Source organism: Eublepharis macularius, chromosome 4 (assembly GCF_028583425.1).
Source record: "Eublepharis macularius isolate TG4126 chromosome 4, MPM_Emac_v1.0, whole genome shotgun sequence".
NCBI classification, from domain to species: domain Eukaryota; kingdom Metazoa; phylum Chordata; class Lepidosauria; order Squamata; family Eublepharidae; genus Eublepharis; species Eublepharis macularius.
Genome location: NC_072793.1, coordinates 186410837 through 186432196, shown reverse-complemented (window position 1 = coordinate 186432196; position 21360 = coordinate 186410837). Strand labels below are relative to the sequence as shown.

The window sequence follows — 21360 nt, the reverse complement described above, 5'->3', positions numbered from 1 at the left end:
CTCGGTCTGCCTGTGCTTTCCCAGTTCTCCTGCATCTCTGAATTTCCCCCCTTTCTTTCCCCCCTCCAGCTCAGCCCACAGTGAAAATCTCCTTCACCAAGGCCGAGCCCCTGTCCCATCCCAGCCTCCTGATCTGCACCGCGGCAGGATATTACCCCTCGGAGATTAATTTCAAGTGGCTGAAGAACGGGCAGGAGCAGACGGAGGGGGTGGGGTACACGGAGGAGCTCCAGAACGGAGACTGGACCTTCATGAACCAGGTCATGCTGGAGACGGTGCCTGAGCGGGGAGACATCTACGCCTGCCAGGTGGAGCACAGCAGCCTAACAGAGCCCATCACTGTGCAGTGGGGTAAGAGCCTGAGCGCTTCCCCCTTCTCCCCTTTCCCATGCAGATACAATCACACCAAGTGGGTGGGAGTTCCAAGGGCCTGTGTCAACTCTGACCAGCTCAGAGTTCGAGTTGCCATCCCAGGTGATTTCCCAGGGAGGCTTCTGGCTGGATGGAATGAGAATGCCGGATCTTGTTTGCATCCAGCAAAGAAATTCTTAAGAGATTGGCAAGCAAGATGAAACCGGAGGAGGGGGAGAGAATGATGGTGGTGGACTTTTGAGCTGTCCCCCATTCCGTGTGGAACGTCCTTGCTGTTCACTGGGGATTCCTGACCCAGATTCGTATATTCTGACATCCATCTGAAAACTGCTAGTGGTCCCTGCAAACGTAACTGCAAAATCCCTTCAGGCTCTCCTCTGCTTTCTGGGAGGCTCATAATCCTAAGGTGGCTATTTGGGGAGGTGGCTGTTTGGCAGAAGGGGCTCCCTGTAAAGTTACCTGGAGTCAGAGGCACTTTAGGCCCCGGAGGTCCTCTCTTTATCCACCAACGAAGAGGAGCCAGTCCAAAGACCGTCCTAACTCTGTGCAAAGTATTCCTTTGTCTCAGTTTCAAACAGTTTTGCATCCCTGAACTCTGTCCATTTCCTTTAAATTAATTACCCTTCCTTAGAATTACATCTGGACATCTTCCTTTTCTCCCAGTTTAGCGCTTCACATTGAGAGCGGAAGCACGGAAGATGCCCTGGGCATGGGGTGTCTCTCTCTCCACTCCTTGGGGGGGGGGGGCGGGCAGGTGATGCAGGATCCAAATGCGAATCCAGCCACTCCATCCTCATAGCTCAGCCTGGGATCTTTGTGGGCCATGCCTTCGTATACCTCTTGGACCAAATCCCCTTTTGTGAAATCGAGAGGCCACATCTGGCCCTGATCCGTCTTCTCTCTTTCCTCAGAGCCACGGAGGTCGGACTCTGCCAAGAGCAAAGTGTGGACGGGGGCTGTGGGGGCTGTGCTGGGGGCGGTCTTTGTGGCCGTGGGACTCTCCCTCTACCTGAAGAAGAGAAAAGGTAATGGGGTGGAGGGGTGGCCAGTGGAGGGGCGAGGATTATTCCACCCCACTGCCCAGTGCTCTTCCAGCTTCTGCTCCTCTGTGGTCCATCTGAACTGGACCCCCATTAAGATCAAGGGGTCTGGGCCTAAGGGGGTGGTGTGGATATTGGTCAGCATTCTCCCTCTTCTCCGGGCAGTTCTAGTTCGGTTCTGCGTACCAAGCTGGCCTCCTACAATGACATTAACCCCTTCCTTCCCTCCAACGAAAAGGGCATGTGCTGGGTACCAAAGCCTGAAATAGGGTGGAAAATGCTGCGTGTTTTGCAGCCCTCTGGTATTGATATAAAACAGAGGGGCAGAGGTCTGCGGAGGTGGGGTGGGGTGGAGGGTGGCTTTTGTACCTCTCCAGGGCGCATCTTGAGGGCCAGAGGGAATGTCTGGTTTGGTATTCAAGGTGGATTTAGCGGGAGGCTCTTCCTGCATCTCTCTCTGGGAGGGAAGAAGTGCCAAGGCTGGGCAGGGGGGGGGGCTGAGACCAGGGCCGGCGCCAGAGGTTCCGGTGCCCGTGGCGGCGTGTGTGTGCGCCACGGACTGCGTGATGACATCATCACAGACATCATCACGCGCCGCAGGGGGGCTGGGCGCGCGCGGAGGAGTGCCAAGCGTAGAAGCTGCGAGCCACAGCTGCAGCGGCTCGCGGAGGCTGCTCCATGCGCCGCCCCAGCAGCTTCTGCACTCGGCTGGGGCGGAGGAGCGTGCAGCGGAGGTGGTGTGGCTGGCTGCAGCTGCTGCTGCAGCCAGCCAGCCCCATGCTTCTGCTGCCACCGCCACGCGCCCCAGCCGGGCACAGAAGCTGTGCTGCGCACTCCTCTGCCCCCGACACCCCCTCCTGTGCCCCCCCCAGTGCCCTCGCGCCCGAGCCCAGTGCCTACCTGGCCTCACTGTGTGAGCCGGCCCTGGCTGAGACCTCAGAAAGGACCTCTTGACCAATGCAGGTGGGCTACTGGTCGGGAGCAGCCCTTAATCCCCAGGCAGAGGGTGGCATAAAAGGGCACAGGACAAGGGGAGGGGCCAAGAATTAATGTATAAAGGCTGCCCCATCTGGCAAGAGAACTGGGAAGACTTTGCCAACAGGGCTGGCAACGTGGCATGGCATCATCTTCCAGTTCCAAAGGTTTTTTAAGACAGGGCTCTTGTGCTTTGGGGGCTTGGGGGTCATGGCGGATAGCTCCGTGAAAGTGTTGGCAAAACATGTCGCAGTGGTGAAAGAGTCAAAATCTACGAGGAAAGGGATTGAAAATAAAACTGCCAATATTATGGGACTCCTATAATAATGGTGCAGCCTCATTTGGCATACGGTGTCACCATATCTCCACAATGACATAGCAGAGCCAGATGAAAGGTTCAGAAGAGGGCAGCCAAGATGGCCACAGGGTTGGGGTCCCTTTTCTATGAGGAAGGCTATGTTAGAAATAACAATGTCTGGTGTACTGCAGCAGCAAGAAGTAAGAAGAGCCTACCATGCAGGGGGCAGCAAGGATCACTTAGTTAGGACAGTGAGAGTAGCACCTCTCTTGTTTCCTGGGGGTCATTTCCTTGTCTCCTATTGGGCTCAACAGGGCAATATCCTGCTTCTTCTCTCTCCTGCCACACTTCTTCTCTCTCTCTGCAAGATGTAGTCAGATAGCTAGGATCTATCTCTCTTCCCTTTCCCTCAAGTATGTAACTTCCTCAAATAAAGCTTTTGCCTCTCTGACCAGCTCGGCGTTTAATTCCGCAGCGTAGTTTAACACTCGCTCTAACAGGGTAATGGGCCACAGAGGCAATTAACGCAAGCTGAAGTTAAGAGAGAGCAATAAAAGTTCTGCCGTAGCCGCAGGCTAAAGCACAGAGGGCAGACAATAGAGGAAAGATGGCAGACTCCTGGGGAGCACAGCAGGGGTTCCAGATCGACCGACTACAAGACAGGAGAAACTACGATCTTTGGGCAGAAAGAATAAAAGCCCATCTTATTCAACTGGACGTCTGGTCTGCAGTAACAGATGAAAAACCGACTGGAGATCCTCAGAAGGAAGCCAAATGGGTCAAGCACGACAATAAGGCAAGATCTATTATCATTAATGCTTTAAGTGATAAACAATTGATAAGAGTTATTCATGAGCCCACTTCTAGACAAATGTGGACGTCTCTTCTAGAAATAAACCGTCAAGAATCAATTAAAACTAAAATTTTGCTAATGAGGCAATTGTATCGGATTGAGATGAAGCCACAGGAAAAACTGAAAGATCATATTGCAAATTTCATGGAATTAACACAGAAATTAAGATCCCTTGGAAAGGAGATCCAGGATGAGGATCTAGCTATAATTTTGCTATCTAGCCTTCCTCAATCTTATACAAACATAGTACATGTTTTGGAAATGAGAGAAAATTTAAGCTTAAACTATGTACTTGCAAGACTGCAAGAGGAAAGTTTTAGCAAACTGGATCATATAAGTGAGCCAAGAGAGCTAGCTTTAAGAGTCAGTTCAAGAAGGGATTTCTCCTGCAGCGTCTGCAGAAAGGAAGGACATTTAAAGGAAGACTGTTGGTTTCGTGATTCACAGAGAGTTAGCAAGCAACCGCCACGAGGGACGGGAACAAAGGGCTTTAGGAATGCTAATGCAGCCATTAAATCACCTAATGCCGATGGTCAAAGGAAAAGCAGATCTGATAAGAATTGTTTAAATGTTGGTAAAAATGATCAAAGCATATGCAAATGGGCAATTGACAGTGCATGTACTAACCATCTTTGCAACAACAAGAAGTTTTTTAATGAGATGAAAGAAAGCCACGACAAATTGTATACGGCAAATGGAGAGGCTTTAACGGCTCAGGGACAAGGGACCGTATCTGCATGTTGTGCACTACCCAGTGGCCAAACTAGAGAAGTGCAGATCACTGATTGTCTATACGTACCTGAACTTAAATCTAATTTAATTTCGGTTTCTGCAATGGCCAAAAGAGGAATTGCGACTGTATTCAAAGGAGAGAAATGTTTTATTAGCAATGATGGTGAATTAATTGCACAAGGCACATTAGAGGATGGCCTGTATATGCTGGATTGCTCTGAAGGCGCAGTGAATTTAATTGAAAAGTGCACTCACAAGAATTGTACTAGTCTTATCCATAGAAGGCTTGGACATGCTAATATGGATTATATATATCAGCTTGAAAGGCAGAATCTGACTAATGATTTGCAAATGAGAAAATGTCCTGATGCAGAGAAATGTGTTTGCTGTATTCAAGCCAAAGGCACAAGACCTTCTTTCACCAAACAGAGTGAGAAGCAGATGACAAGACCACTGGAGCTGATTCACAGTGATGTCTGTGGACCCATGGGAACAGAAACACCCAGTGGAAGTAAGTACTTTCTGACTTTTACTGATGATTTTTCAAGATTTACTGTGATTTACCTGCTCAAGGAAAAGAGCCAAGTACTGGAAAAATTCAAGATGTACCTAGCAATGGTGCAGAACAGATTCCAGAGAAAACCAATGGCTATCCACACAGACAATGGAGGCGAATACGTGGGGAAGGAGATGACAAGCTTCCTAGCAGATGAAGGAATAGAGCATCACCTGACCGTGCCATACACCCCCGAACTCAACGGGATCGCAGAGAGGAAAAATCGTTCTCTCACAGAGATGTGCAGGAGCATGCTGCAAGAAGCACAGCTACCTCAAAAATATTGGGGAGAAGCTATCAACACTGCTGCCTATCTGCAGAACATGCTACCTACAAAGGGTGCAAGCAGCACACCATTTGAACTGTGGTACAACCGCAAGCCCAATGTAAGGCATCTGAGAGTGTTTGGATCAAAAGCCTACACTTATGTTCCAAAGGAAAAGAGGTCTAAGATGGATCTCAGAACAGAAGCAGGCATATTTGTTGGATATGCACTGGGATGCAAGGGATATCGAATCCTCAACCCAGAGACAGACACGGTGAAGATCCGCCATGTGGTGCACATTGATGAAGAAGAGAAGGCAAGCAAGCCTGACACCAGAGAGTCTACACCAAAGGAAGCTGATGCAGCACAGCAGCCAGAGATTGTGCAACTCTGGGACCTGACTGAGACGCAAGAGACACCTGCAGAGGCCACAGAAAGAGAAAGGGAAGCAGAGCCAAGTGTCAGACGCTCAGACAGGACAAACAAAGGAGTTCCACCACTGAAATTCTCCTACCTGGCAAAAACAGAAGCTGTACCAGAACCTTCTAGCTGGGAAGACATAGAAGGAATGCCAGCAAGAGAAGCAGAGAAATGGAGAAAAGCTGCAAAAGAAGAAATTGACTCTCTGATCCAGAACAAGACATGGATTCTCACAGAACTACCACCTGGAAAAAGGACAGTAGGATGCAAATGGATTTTCAAAACCAAACTTGATGCAGATGGAGAAGTACAAAAGTACAAAGCAAGACTAGTTGCAAAGGGATATTCCCAGAAGTATGGAGAAGACTATGATGAAACCTTCGCACCAGTAGTGAAACACACTTCAGTGAGAACACTACTGAGCATAGCAGCCGCAAGGAAGATGCATGTGGAGCATCTGGATGTGAAAACTGCGTTTCTCCATGGAGAGCTGGAAGAAGATGTGTATATGACACAGCCTCCTGGATTTGAACAGTCCAAAGACAGAGGACTTGTATGCAAACTACAGAAGAGCATTTATGGACTAAAACAGGCTGCAAGAGCCTGGAATCAGAAACTGAACCAAATGCTCATCAAAGAAGGATTCAAGCAAGGCGGGGCAGAACGCTGCCTATACTCAAGAAAGAAAGACAACAAATGGACTTTTATTCTGATTTATGTAGATGATATTCTTCTTTGTTATGAAGATCAACAAGATTGTGATGAAATAATTCAGCACCTGAACCAAGAGGTTGAAGTAAAGCGTCTTGGAAATGTCAGCTTTTACCTTGGAGTTCAAATAGAGCGAGAGGAAGATGGAAGCTATCTTCTCAATCAAAAGCAAAAGATCATGGATTTCCTAGACTACATGGACATGAAAGATGGAAAACCAACATGTACTCCAATGGAAACAGATTTCCTGAAACAAAGTGGAAACAATGAACCTCTGAGAAACATCAAAGTATACAGAGAAGCAATTGGAAAACTGCTCTACATAAGTACAGTGACCAGACCTGACATAGCAGCAGCAGTTGGAATACTGTGCAGGAAAAGTGCATCACCAAGTGTGAATGACTGGCAAGCAGTCAAAAGACTGGCAAGATACCTGAGAGGTACTGCACAACTGAAGCTCAAGCTACCAGCAAGCGACAATCCCAGACTAGTGGGATTCATGGATGCTGACTGGGCAGAAGACATCACAGACAGAAAGTCTACCAGTGGACGAGTATTCTTTTATGGTGGAGGAGCAATCAGTTGGACAAGCAGAAAGCAAGACCTAGTAGCGGCATCAACTACAGAAGCTGAATACATATCAGCAGCAGAAGCATGCCAAGAACTCAAGTGGATTCTACAACTATTAGAAGACTTTGGGATAAATGAACCCAAACCTATACAACTCTTTGAAGATAATCAATCTTGCATAAAGCTTGCAAATACAGAAAGAATTGGATCAAGAACCAAGCACATCGACATAAAGAATCACATTGTGAGAAATATGCAAGAAGATGGACTTGTTGAGCTACAGTACTGCCCTACAGAAGAAATGATAGCAGACATCCTCACCAAGCCACTTGCCAAAGAGAAATTTCAAAGTCTACGAGAAAGACTGAACTTTGTGGACTTTGTACACTAGACATTGAGAAGGGTTGTTAGAAATAACAATGTCTGGTGTACTGCAGCAGCAAGAAGTAAGAAGAGCCTACCACGCAGGGGGCAGCAAGGATCACTTAGTTAGGACAGTGAGAGTAGCACCTCTCTTGTTTCCTGGGGGTCATTTCCTTGTCTCCTATTGGGCTCAACAGGGCAATATCCTGCTTCTTCTCTCTCCTGCCACACTTCTTCTCTGTCTCTGCAAGATGTAGTCAGATAGCCAGGATCTATCTCTCTTCCCTTTCCCTCAAGTATGTAACTTCCTCAAATAAAGCTTTTGCCTCTCTGACCAGCTCGGCGTTTAATTCCGCAGCGTAGTTTAACATTCGCTCTAACAGGGTAAAGAGTTTGGGACTTTTCTGTTTAGATAAAAGAAGTCTAAGGAGGGACATGAAAGATGCCTATAAAATTATTTGTGGAATGGAGAGGGCGAACAAGCACTTCCCCCCCCCCCCTCCCAAAATACTAGAGCTTGAGGGCGTCCAATGAAGCCGATGGGCAGTAGACTCCGGACAGATCCAGTGAGAGATTAAGATGTGGAATTCGCTGCCAGAGGAAGCAGTGAGGACCGCAGGCATGGACAGCTTTAGAAGGGGATCAGACGGGTTCACGGAGGAGAGCTCCCATCAGTGGCTACTAGCCCTGGAGATTGAAGGGAGCCTCCACATTCAGAGGCAGTCAGCTGTGGGACACCAGTGCCAGGAGGCAGCATCAGGGGAAGGCCTCAGCCTCCATGCCCTCTTGTTGGCCCTCCATAGCAACTGGTTGGCCACTGGGCGAGATGGGAGGCTGGACTGGATGGGCCCCCCCTGGTCGGAGCCAGCAGGGCTCTGCTTAGAGGCTTATGGGGCAGGGCAGTTCATAGCAGGGGAAACCCAAAGACTTCAGCACCCCTTCCAGGGCTTTGATTGTGTCTTCCTCAGTGCTTCCCACCACACCTGCTGCAGGTAAGGGCCCCCCCGTGCATCTCCCCCAGTGATGTTGTCTTTCTCCTGCCTGGGAAGCAGGAAAGGCCCACAGGTTAAAAGGGTTGTGCAGAGCTGTGAGACGTCACAATGACTAGGAGTGTTCCAAATGCTTCAGATACAGAATCTCTGTCATCCTTCCAAGAGCCCTGTGAGGTAGGCCAGTTGTTTTACGATTCAGACTACTGACCGCCACGTAGCCCCTGTGGCAGGGCCTGGGGACTGCTCCATCCCCGCATCCCAACACACACGACTCAGACCCACCTGCCTTTCTCAAAGTAAGAACAAGGGGTGAGATGAGAGAAGCATGTTGGATGCTGCTTGCAGCCCCTCTTGGGGAGAAAGGTGGGGTATAAAATGAATAAATTCTCGCCCAGGGAACAGGGGGCCTTTTCTCTGCCTGTCCAGGGGGTCTTAAGATAAGATGCCCTTTGCATTCCATCGAGTTCCCCTGAACAACCCCCTGAACAGGAGATGGTCAAACTCTGGCTTCCTTCACAGTCTGTTGGAGTTAGGGTTGCCAGTTCCCCGCTGGGTTTGGGGATCCCCTGTTCCCACTGTCCACCCCCTGCCCCTGTTTACCTGGCCAATGGGGGGGGAATGCACCTCCTGGGGCATGCTCCCAGGCCCTATGGCGTGCCCCCGGGCCATGCAGTGTGCTCCTGGGCCACGAGGCACACTCCCAGGCAAGATTGGGCCAAATAGGGGCAGATCCAAGCCAAATCAGGCCAGATTCAGGCCGCATCAAGCTGTTAAAAGCACACTGGCTTTGCATACACGGGGTTTATTCTTTTCAGTGCCGGCAGGTGGTGCTTTTACTTACAGGGTAAGAAAACATTTTGGTCAAATGCTGGGGGCCTGTCACATTTCTGATTGGGTAGAGGACGGATGGGAACGCCGCCTGGCTGCCCTGTTGTGCTTTTTTTTGCTTTGCATCCTATTTATTCCTCCTCTTCAGCCTCTAAGGACCTCCCTCCCTCTTTCCTGACAGGCCTCATCAGTTAGTCCTCTGACGGTTCCAGATCTTACATCCTGAAACATCATTTTTTAACAAAGAAGATGCTCGCGTCGTTCTACTGGTTCCCCGCCAACACACACGGGACGTAATCTGCGTTCAGGCCGCGTTTTGACCGTCTGCGGCTAAAACCGCGGCGGAGATGGCTGGGATGTCCGTCGTTTGTCAGGATCTCCGGCTGACAACTGCGACTGGGCTGCAAAGAGGCATTCATGAATTATTGATGGCTTTAACAGGAGAAGGAGTTTCTATTTTTGTTTAATTAAAAATACTTAATATGGAGGTTGTCTGTGTGAGTTTCAGCCCTTAGCCAGGTCTGCCGTCCTCTCCTTTTGGATTCTGTCCCAGCCTTCCTGGGATGAGCTCTGAGCAGATTGCAGTCTTATCACCTCCCTCACCCTATTTCCCCCACAACAGCCCTGTATGGTGGGCTCGGCAGAAAGCATGAATGGGCCCAGTTCATCATAGGGGGATTTAAATTTGGCTTTCCCAGGTCTAGAGTGCTATACCAGACCCTGTCTTTTCAAGGAAGGAAACAGGTGCAGACTCGGAGCGCGAGCACACCCCCAGATGCATCTGAGCCGAGCTGGGGGGCGACGCATCCCCACAACCCCCTCCTCAGTCCTGCTGGCCCTGAAGCCTAACCCTGCTGGGACTGGATGGTGGAAGCCCTTCAGCCCCCAGCCAGCCTCAGGGCTGGAATCCATAGACAGCAGCTGCTGCCCCTCGCCTCCCTTGCATGTTCCAGATGAAGAGGAGGGTGAGGAAGGAGGCAGCTGCTGTGGGGATGGGTCGCCCTCCAGCTTGGCTCAGATGCATTGGGGGGGGCGCTCGCTCTCCCAGTCTGCAGCCCTCCCCTCCGGACGAAGGGAAAGGATCAGGGCCACCCACCACCTTTGCAGCAAGCAGTAGAGCAGGGACCCCTCCAAAGCCGGAGGTGAAGCAGGGAGCTAGCTCTCCGAACCAGAACTTGAATTGGGTCTCAGGTTCGAGAGAGAGAGAGAACCCCCTCCCCCTGCAGGTAGAGGGCTTGGGGGCGCCCATGGGGGGTAAGGGGGCGAGGGGCTGCTTCTGGCAGGGCTGGGCTCCTTTCCACCACCCCCTGGGCTGTCAATTACCAGCCAGATTCTTGATTCTCCTTCCAGTTAAACTCCATGCCACAAGACCTCTTGTGGGGCCAGCCAGAGAGGCCACTTCTGAGCCTGGCAGACGGAGGCTTCGCCCCGGAGTGATTGAGAAAGGAGTGGAGAAAATGTGCCAGGCCCTGTAAGTGGAGTCCCTGGACCCAGGCAACCGGCCTTCTCTATGGGTGACCTCTCTCCCCCCGCCCCCCATCATTCAGAGCATAGAATCTGGTCCACCCCTTAGACATTTGACATTGCTGCTAGTTTTGTAGGGGGTGGAGGGGTTCCTTTTGCTCCGCTTGGCATTTATTGGAACGGCAAGGTAGAAGTTGGAAGAAGAACTCCAACTTGCAAAAGAGGAGATATTTTCTGATTTAAACTGGCCCTGGGAACAGCCCTTAATCCCCCCACCCACCCTGGAAAATAAATCACAGCATCCGCCTCTCTCTCATCTCATGTGGCCCCCAAGTTGTTTATCAGCAGCTATATTAAGTATAAGAGTGCATCTCCTTAACTTTTAGGGAAAAGATGAACCAGAACCGAAGAGATGTTTTGGCTTTCCTATGTTCACCACTCTGTTTTGAGGAGCAGCTGATCTGTTTTATCGTATTCCGTGGCTGTGACACAGAATATTGGCCTGTCTGTCACACCGAAACCAGCTGGGTGTGTCCGGCTTGATTTTCCTCATGTTTTCTCCCTATAAATGCTGAAGCGATAAAGAGCCAAGGAGAGACAAGTGAAGGGGATCCTCATTCTTGACGCTCCCTTTGTCTGTGTTGCCCCCCCTCCTGTGAGTATCTTGGGTGGGGGCTGCAAAGGGGCTGATTGTGAGAGACCCCCCCCCCAGCATCTGCAATGGCTGCTCTTCACCCCCAAAGAGGCTTTAACGGCTCCCTCCAGGGCTCTTGCTCTGGGCTTTTGAAACAGCCCCCCCCCCACCAGGCCTCCCAACAGCTTCTTCTTTTTTGGGCTGCTCACCATCACCCCGCCTATGGCCAAGGGTGGTGGGGGGGGGTTGCCAAGGGCAGCATCCCCTGCATGGGACCCCTTCTGCTGAAGAAGCCCCCCCCTTGAAACACACACAGCTGTCTCCCGCCCTGTTCGACCAGGGGCAGCTCTGTCCGGCTGGGGTCTGCAGGGTCTTCCCCACCCGTCTGGCAATGCCAAGGACGGAGCCGGAGGCCTTCCGCTTGCCTGGCAGGGGCTCCTCCACCCTCCCTCCAGAGAAAGGTCCTCTTGAGCTCCCAGGACACCCGTTGCCAGAGTGTCTGGATCTGTGGCCCCACGGCTGCTGCCACCTGCCCTGACCCTGCAAGGGAGGCCCAGGGGGAACACACACCACCCCTGAGCGCTGGGCATCCGAACTGCTGTTCCCAGCGGGGACCTCCGCCTGCTCCCCCAAGTCCCGCCTGCTCCCCCAAGTGCTTGTTGACAGGCAGAGTGGCAGGAAGGGGGCGGGATCTCTGCCTTTGCTCCAGGCAGTGGGGAGGTGAATGGCAGCCTCTGATCCCCACCCCCCCTGGCTGCCCCATAGCAAGTGGCGCCATCAGCTCCGTGGGCCCTTCCTGGGCTCTGAGGACCAGCACTGGCCCAGCCTCCGTCTTTTCCCTCTTCTCTTCCAGATTGGACCAAAATTGTCCCAGGCTGAGGTGGGTCAAGACTGCAGGGGCAGAAGGGGGGCCCTTGGGGGGCTGAAGGCCAAGAGGCTGAAGGCCAAGAGATCAAGGGAAGCAGGGGGCTGCCTGAGAAAGGGGGGGTGTTTGCCCCACCCCCAAAAGAGGTCCCACGGTCTGCTGAACATCCCCATCCTAAGCAGATCAGACCTACCCAGCTGCCCCACTCCCACAAAGCAGGGCTTGGGGGGACCCCACTGCAGAGGCGGCCTGCCAGGGATGAAGAATGGGGGTAGGTCAGGAAAGTGGCGCCCTTCAATGTTCCCCCTTTGGGCCCACACACACCGGCACACACACACACACAGCCCCCGCCCCCCCCTTTGTCCTCTGCCTTCTCTTAGGGCTCTCAGAAAAAAACTATTTTCCCCAAGAGAAGCAGCTGTTGGTGCTTCTGCCTGGAGACCGATGACGCTGCCTCAGAGGGAATTCTCATTGGTGCTCCTCTGGACTTGGGCCCCACCCACTCCCCAGGGCTGAAGAGGGAAAAGTTTCCCCCCGCAGCAGGGAACAGACCGAGTCTTCCCTTGGGCCAGAAGTGGGTTTTCTGTGGGGCGGCCATGGGGCCTGGCCTGACCCTGCCAGCAACTCTCCTCCTTGTGGTGCATCTTTGTCTCACCCTGGTCCATGGAACAGAAGGCAGACTCCCGCCCCCTGGTAAGCAGAGCTGCTGGGGGAACGGAGGGAGGGTTAAGTGAGGGGCCTGGAGGCACACACCCGTCATTATTTTATTCATAGGCTTCCTTTATACCCCGCTTTTCTCCCCAGGGGGGGGCAAAAGGGTGTACTTCATTCTCCTCTCCTCCATTTCATCCTCACAACAACCCTGCAAGGAAGGTTAGGCCAAAGCGGCTTCCTTGCTTCCTTCCACCAGGGATGGACCTCGGAGTGGCTGGTTCTTTGCCCCACTTGCTGCTCTGCCACCTGCCCAAGCCCTGCGGGGAACAGCAGGAAAGCCGTGGTGTTCTCGACTAACCGGAGTCCTCAAATTGTTTTCAAGGACAGACCCAGACTCCTCTCCGCCCAGCTCCCCAGCTGCATTGTGGGGATAATAATAACACTAACTGGTTCGCTGCTCTGGGAGCTAAGCAAGGTCAGCCTTGGTTAGTAATCGGATGGGAGACCTCCAGGGAAGACCAGGGCTGCAGAGGCAGGCAATGGCAAGCTATGAAAACCCTGCCAAGAGTCACCGTAATTCAGCTAAGACTTGAGGGCACTCTCCGCTACCATGTCAAATAAACTCGGTTTCGGCAATCTCCCACTGTAATTTCCCTTTGAAGTTTCTCTGCCTGAGAACTGCCACTCTTCGGTCAGCGATGGAATGTCCTGCCAGACGGAAAAGTTCTTCCACTGGTTTTTGAATGTTGTGGTTTTTGATACCAGGTTTATGTCCATTCATTCTTTTGTGAAGGGACTGGCCTGTTTGTCCAACATAGAGAGCTGAAGGGCAATGCTGATTTCTGATGGCATACAGAACTCTTGAAGATGAACAAGTAAAAGGGTTTGAGGAGGTATCGCTGGTGCTGTTGGGTCCAGCAGTTGTGTTGTTGAGGTGTTTATGGGGGCAGAGCTGGCATCTTGGTTTATTGCAGGCCCTGGTCTCAGAGTTTGTGTCCATGTTGGGATGTGTGTTGTTGTGAGTTGTTTAAGGTGTGGGGAGGCTGTTGGTGGGCAAGAAAAGGTTTGCCTCCCGGTGCCTGTGAGAGAGCAGCAGCATTATTGAGCAAGACCCGCCACTTATGTTGGACTCCAAAGGAAAATCACGATGTGAGATTTCTGAAACGGAGTTTATTTGCAAATTTGGAACAATGGATCTCCCAGGGTTGAATTGGGAGATAGGATTTCTGTCTGAACCGGGCTTTTTTCTGGGAAAAGGGGTGGTGGGACTCAGTGGGTTGCCAGCACAGGGGGGAACTCCTGGAGGGAGGTGGTACCCCTGGTACCACATGCACACACGCAAAGTGCGTGCACGCTCCCAGGACCGCATAATGATGTCACTTTGGGTCAGCTGGAACAAGGGGGGAGTTTTTTAAAGTTTAAATCACCTTTGGCGAAAATGGTCACATGGCCGGTGTCCCCGCCCCCCTGATCTCCAGACAGAGGGGAGTTCAGATTGCCCTCCACACCGCTCCAGGGTGCGGGGCTACTGGCAACGTGACCATTTTGAAGAGGTGCTGGAACTCCATTCCACCACATTCCAGCGGGGGAGAAAGGCCCTGTTCCTGAAACTCCTGACATCTGCAGTGCCCTCCCACCCTCTGTCTGGATTATAAGGACTCCTTCCTCGTTCCACTCCATGTAGCGAAAGAAAGGAGCGTTGACGTTTGAAAGCTCACTCTCTGGAAATGTAGTTGGTCTTTCAGGTGCTCCTGGACTCAGGGCTGGTGTGTCCACTGAGGCGGTGCCGGCAGCCACCCTGAGTGCTGAACTCTGACGGAGGCGCTGTGCCAGCCCCCCCGCCCCCCCAACAACCAGCATTCCCTGTGCGCTCACGCAGGAATTCTCCTCTCTTGGCGCAGGGTACTTCTTCTGGAGCGCAGAAGGGCAGCCCTGCCTTCCCGCTCAGCTGGTGCCTGAGGAGAGGAGGAAGACGATAGAAGGCAGGGCCTGCCTGCCTGTCCAGCTCTCCCACCAGACGCACGAGGGCAGTGAACTGCCCAGAGCGGAGCTTCGAGTTCAGTCCCATCAGTGGGGACATTTCTCTCTCTGCCCTTTTCCCCCTCCTCCTCCTCTCTCTCTCAATTTAAGCCTTGGGCGAAGCTTCCACACTGGAGCAAGGAAGAGACACTCTAGCTGGCTGGCGGGCAGTGAGCTCCCGTCTGACCTCCCCCCCCCCCCGCCGTGCTCCCTCCTTTCTTTGTTGCCCCCCCTCCTGCCATGTACTAAAAGGAATGACAGGGGGATTTCCCGTTGGAAAGAGATCCTGAAAGGGATCTCTGGCAAAGGTGATCAAGTGGGCCTTGTAAGAGAAGCCCTCCTTCTACTGCCAAGAGTCTCTGGGTTCAGAGAGAGGTGGGAAGAAACAGAGAGGGAAACTTCCCTACACACACACACACACACACACACACACACACAAAAGGAGGCATGCTCAAAACTTTAATGCAAGTCGCTGTTTCTGCTCACAACATAGATTTTTGGCACACAATAAGAAAAACAAAGATTGTTGTTATTTATTCGCACACAAGAAATAAAAATTAAATAAAAAATGTAAAATGGTTCAAGTTTTGTGCTTTTCATTTTTCCTACGTTTCTTCTGTTTTTTAAAATTGGTTAGTGGGGATGGGGGCACAAATCGGTATCTCGCCTGGCCCCGGCCCTGCCTGGACTCCAATCTTGCTCCCCCACTGGAGGCCAACACCACTGCCCACGTGGAACTATGTCCCTTTCGATTCCCTTGTGCAAGGTGCGAAGAGCCTAGAAAATTGTGTGAGGCTCCCAGCAAAGGGAGGATCCCTGGGCTGCCAGCCTGCGTGCAGAGCCCGCCCCTCTCGGGCTACCCCGGTTAGTTCTGGGGGGGGGGGTCCAAGGACATGCTGTAGGGTTGCCAGCCTCCAGGTGATGGCTGGAGATCTCCTGGAATTGCAACTGATCTCCAGGCCATAGAAATCAGTTCACCTGGAGAAGATGGCTGGCCAGGAGGTGGACCATACGGCATGATACACAGCTAAGTTCTCTCCCCTCCCCAAACTCTGCCCTCCCCAGGCGCCACCTTCAAAATCTCCAGGAATTTCCCAGACTGGAGCTGGCAACCCTAGCGTGCCGCCCTCCCCAGTGTGGAGGCAGCGAGTGGGCGGGTGGAAGGAGAAGCAGCCCCGGGGGGGGGAGCAGAGGCAGGGGAGGGTCTTCTTCAAGGCCCCTTCTCCCCCTCCTCTCTCCTCGCAGCCGCCCAGTTCCTGCTCCAGATGAAGTCCGAGTGCCGCTTCGCCAACGGGACTCGCGGCCAGGTGCGCTTCCTGGAGAGGCACTTCTACGACCGCCAGGAGACCCTCCGCTTCGACAGCCGCCGTGGCATCTACGAGGCCCTCACGGAGCTGGGCCGGCCCGACGCAGACGACTGGAACAGCCAGAAGGAGTGGCTGGACAACAGGCGGGGCCGGGTGGAGCTCTACTGCCGCCACAACTACCAGGCGTGGGAGGGGATCCTCACCACCAAGGGTGAGTGCGGGGGCGGGGGGCTATGCAATAATAAAAATGATCTCAACAAGGTGGGTCTGTAGGATTATCCCCATATTCCCTGGGAGTGGGGAGGGATGAGCCGGAGGGAAGAGATTGCTTTCCTCATGCCTGTAAAATTCAGGGGTCCTTTGGGAAGACAGAGCAGGTAACTGAGTGGGGAAATGAGGGTGAGGGAGCTGCAGCCTCTAAAGCACCCCGGGGCATTTTGGGAGGGGCCACTCAGCAAGGCCCTGTTCTCTCAAGCTGAGTCGCCCCCCCCCCATCTTTGACGGAGAGCATTGCTACACGTTTTGGACTTGCACAAAGCATTGGATGGACTCCCTCCCCAAAGGCAGTCCTGGGAGGAGAAGACTCTTGCAGAACAGAATTGTTCATGGATCGGGACCTGGCTCTAAGCTCTGTTGGCAGCCCTGAGCCATGGTGGTGAACTGGAACATCCCTGAGCAGAGGCAGCCTACTCTGAGCACTCACTGCTGGGGACAACCAAGCGGAGAAGGCCTCCTTCTTGGGAGCTTCCTAGAGACAAGAAAGCTGGGACTGATTGGGGGAAAGAAGTGTGTGTGTTTATGTGTCTGGGGAGGGACTAGAAGGTGAATTAGTGGATCAGCTGTGCTGGTGAGGGGAAGAGGCCAGTGGTTGGGGTCATTAGAAATATTATCAGCTGCATACATGATGACGTCTCCCTCTTCTCGGTCTGCCTGTGCTTTCCCAGTTCTCCTGCATCTCTGAATTCCCCCCCCTTTCTTTCCCCCCTCCAGCTCAGCCCACAGCGAAAATCTCCTTCACCAAGGCCGAGCCCCTGTCCCACCCCAGCCTCCTGATCTGCACCGCGACGGGCTATTATCCCTCGGAGATTAAGATCAAGTGGCTGAAGAACGGGCAGGAGCAGACGGAGGGGGTGGGGTACTCAGAGGAGCTCCAGAACGGAGACTGGACCTTCATGAACCAGGCGATGCTGGAGACGGTGCCTGACTGGGGAGATGTTTATGCCTGCCAGGTGGAGCACAGCAGCCTAACAGAGCCCATCACTGTGCAGTGGGGTAAGAGCCTGAGCGCTGCCCCCTTCTCCCCTTTCCCATGCAGATACAATCACACCAAGTGGGTGGGAGTTCCAAGGACCTGTGTCAACTCTGACCAGCTCACAGTTCAAGTTGCCATAGCAGATGCTTCCCAGGGAGGCTTCTGGCTGGCTGGAATGAGAATGCCGGATCTTGTTTGCATCCAGCAAAGAAATTCTTAAGAGATTGGCAAGCAAGATGAAACCGAAGGAGGGGGAGAGAATGATGGTGGTAGATTTTTGAGCTGTCCCTTATTCTCTGTGGAACGTCCTTGCTGTTCACTGGGGATTCCTGACCCGGATTCGGATATTCTGACATCCCTCTGAAAACTGCTAGTCGTCCCTGCAAACGTAACTGCAAAATCTCTTCAGGCTCTCCTCTGCTTTCTGGGAGGCTCATAATCCTGAGGTGGCTATTTGGGGAGTTGGCTGTTTGGCAGAAGGGGCTCCCTGTAAAGCCCCCTGGAGTCAGAGGTGCTTCAGGCCCCAGAGGCCCTCTCTTTATCCACTAACAAAGTGGAGCCAGTTCAAAGACCTCCTAACTCTGTGCAAAGCGTTGTTTTGTCTCAATTTTGAACAGTTTTGCATCCATGAACTCTGTCCATTTCCCGTAAATGAATCGCTCTTCGTTAGAGTTACCCCTGGACATCTTCCTTTTCTCCCAGTTTAGCGCTTCGCATTGAGAGCGGAAACACAGAAGATGCCCTGGGCATGGGGTGTCTCTCTCCCCCCTCCCTGGGGGGGGGGCAGGGAAGTGATGCAGGATCCAAATGCGAATCCAGCCACTCCATCCTCATAGCTCAGCCTGGGATCTTTGTGGGCCATGCCTTCGTATACCTCTTGGACCAAATCCCCTTTTGTGAAATCAAGAGGCCGAATCTGGCCCTGATCCGTCTTCTCTCTTTCCTCAGAGCCACGGAGGTCGGACTCTGCCAAGAGCAAAGTGTGGACGGGGGTCGTGGGGGCTGTGCTGGGGGCGGTCTTTGTGGCCGTGGGACTCTCCCTCTACCTGAAGAAGAGAAAAGGTAATGGGGCAGGGCGTGGCCAGTGGAGGGGCGAGGACTAGTCCACCCCCCTGCCCAGTGCTCTTCTAGCTTCTGCTCCTCTGTGGTCCATCTGAACTAGACCCCCATTAAGATGAAGGGGTCTGGGCCTAAGGGGGTGGTGTGGATATTGGTCAGCGTTCGCCCTCTTCTCCGGGCAGTTCTAGTTCGGTTCTGCGTACCAAGATGGCCTCCTACAATTACATTAATCCCCTCCCACCCCCAACGAAAACGGCACATGCTGGGTACCAAAGCCTGAAATGAGGTGGAAGATGTTGTGTGTTTTGCATCCCTCTGGTATTGATATAAAACAGAGGGCCAGAGGTCTGTGGGGGGGGGGGGGCAGTCTTTTGTCAGTCTCCAGGGTGCATCTTGAGGACTGGGGGCTGGGGCTGGTTTGAGATTCCAGCTGGATTTGGGGGGAGGCCCTTGCAGCATCTGTCTCTGGGAAGGAAGAAGTGCCAGGGCCGGGCAGGGGGCAGGGGGGGGGACGCCCGCTGGCTGCCCAGTGGTGCTTTTGTTTTGTTTTGTGTCCACCTTATTCATTCTTCTTCTACCACATCTGATGACCTCCCCCCCCCCCGCCTCTTTCCTGACAGGCCTCCTCAGTCAGTCCTGATGGCTCCAGATCTGACACCCAGGAAAGGATTTTCTTTCGCAAACAAGATGGTCGCGTAGTTCTACGGATTCCCCTCCGGCACACATGGGAAGCAACCTGTGCTGCTCAGGCCGTGTTGAGACTGACTGCTGCTGAAATCATGAACTTTCCAGCAGAAGTTCGTGATTTCTCAAGATCTCCTGCTCACAACTGCAGCGGCAAACGGGCTGCAAAAAGGGCATTTATTCATCTTCATGGGTGACTTTAACTGGAGGAGCAGTTTCCTCTTTCAGTCTAATTTTGAAAAATACTTTTTATAGAGAGTTCTCTGTGTGAATTTCTGCTAAATGGAAGCTGCCCCTGGGGAGCCGCGGAGGTTCAGCTTTTGTAGCTGAGCCCTTTAGTCACCATCTGTCTTGCTCCTGGGAAAGTATTCTTAGGACTGAAGCAGAATTTTAATTAAACATTTATCAAAATGCCCCCTCTCTACAAGACTCGGGGGTGGGGGGCAGGTTGTCACTGGCAGGAACCCTGTGCCGCCCCCACCTGAATCCTCAGAGGGAATTTACCACCAGAATCTCTCGCTCTTTCTCCCCCTCACACACACACCCAGCCCAGACCAGCCGAGCCCTTCACTCTTTGCTTCCTGAGGCTGGCAATGAGCTTAGCCCCAGCAGGATGAGAGCAGCAAGGCCCCCCACCCTCCACAATGAGCCCCAAGTTGGATGCTGAGGGTGGAATGAAGGGGGAGGTATTCAGGGGTTTTACTGCTCTGTGACGGTTGCCAAACCCCTGGAGAAAGGACAGGCTGTCCCTTCAGTCCAGGCTGGATGGGACATGATGGACCAAGCTAAGGAGGAAGGCTGAGTGAACCGGCTTCCGCCAGGATCGAACTCAGGTCGTGAGCAGAGCTTGGGCTGCGGTACTGCAGCTTACCCCTCTGCGCCACGGGGCTCCTATGACGGACCTCCGTCTGCCCATTTCCACTCATTAAGGTTTCTGTTAACAACCATCTGACACTCGCAGATACTGGGATGGAGCCGAGGCCTGTGGCTCTGTGGCTGATACTTCGGTTCTCCACTCTGTCATGGAATCTCGCCTGGTGCCCTCGGGCTGGTCGCACACTCTCCGCCTGACCTACCTCACAAGGTTGTTGTGAAGATAAAAAATGGAGGAGAGGAGACTGATGTGAGCCATTTGGGGTTCCCGTTGAGGAGAAAAGCGCAATATGAATGAAGTAAAAACAGAAATAAAATCATAAAACAAAGAGTGATGTTTTGGGCTCTTGTAGGTGTCTGTGGGAGAGAATTCTGCCCTTGAAGTTGCCCTGAACAATGGGCCCCACGTGAGACAAGGATGGAAGAGGAGATTCCACGTTACCTGGGATGTTGCATGTATTTGCGGCAGGATTGAAAACCAGCCTCCCCCCCCTGCCTGCCTTCGCTCCCTCCAGCCTCCCTTTCGCCTTCCGCTGCAGCCAGGAGTTCCCGTTCATTCCAGGGTGCCCGGCGCTCCCCTGACCCCTGTGGGGCACCGCGCAGTCTGTGGGGAAGCCAAAATGAAAGAACCTCAGACGGTGTGCCCTGCTGGGTCATACACCTGGGCGGTCTACTCCAGCACCCTGTTCCACACAGCAGCCCCTGATGCTCCCTCCTGAGGACTGAGATTCGGAGGCGGACTGCCTCTGACTATGGAGGCTCTCTTTATTCACCAGCACCCCTGACGGGAGGGTCTGGGCAGGATTTGAGCATTGCACTTGGCAGCCAGCCCTTCCCCCCCATGCTGCCCCTCTGGATGCTGAAACTGAAGGCAGAGAGACACCGGCAGGGCTGGGCACATCCCCTCTCAAGGGGGAGCTCCCAAGGCAGGCGTCTTCCACCTTTTCGCACCTGGTAGAACCCCACCCCCCCGTCATGCCCCCTGTCAAGTATGCAGGGCCCCCACGGCACTGCAAGCTGGTGACGAGGGTGTGTGCCAGAAAGGGGGAGCAGTGTTATGGCTATGTTGGTGTGGGGGGATTCTCTGGTGCAAGTGCCTGGAGAGCATTGGAAAAGCAAGTGGGGGTGGTTAGGCGGAGGGGAGGATTGGGGGACCTGTGGGGGGGGGGAGTCTCTGAGCTGGCCTGTGCTGAGGATCCCCCCCCACTCCTCTCCTGGTGCATCCCAAGGGGGCAGGAGGGCAGGGGTGCCTGTCCCCTCGTGAGGCTGGTAGCCAGCAGTAGCCCACCTGAGACTTCGATTCTGCAGATCACTTCAGGCCCCTCCTGTGCCCCCCACTGTACCTCCATTCCTCCCAAATCACCCTTCTTCATCTTCCTGATGGCGTGTGTTACGATGAATATGCAAGGTTTTGTCAGAGGAGGGGGCCTGGGAAGGGAGGGGGCCCAGAGGGGAAGAGCTGGAAAGAAGGAAGAGGGGGTAAAGTTTGGGGGAGTTGGGAAATTGTGGTGGGTGTGGGGACCAAAACGGGGAGGGGGAAAGAAGAAAAAGGATAGGGGGGAGGAAAAGCAAAG

The 21360-nt window shown here is 53.2% G+C and overlaps 1 protein-coding gene across 1 annotated transcript in view; it reads left to right on the top strand.

Annotated features, from left to right (window-relative positions):
• Positions 1 to 21360, top strand: part of LOC129328497 (H-2 class II histocompatibility antigen, E-S beta chain-like) — a 79911-nt gene that overhangs the window by 10873 nt on the left and 47678 nt on the right. The window contains exons 3-4 of the mRNA XM_054977603.1: positions 70 to 351; positions 1284 to 1397. Coding sequence (XP_054833578.1) covers positions 70 to 351; positions 1284 to 1397 — 396 coding nt within the window. The remainder of the gene's footprint in view (positions 1 to 69; positions 352 to 1283; positions 1398 to 21360) is intronic.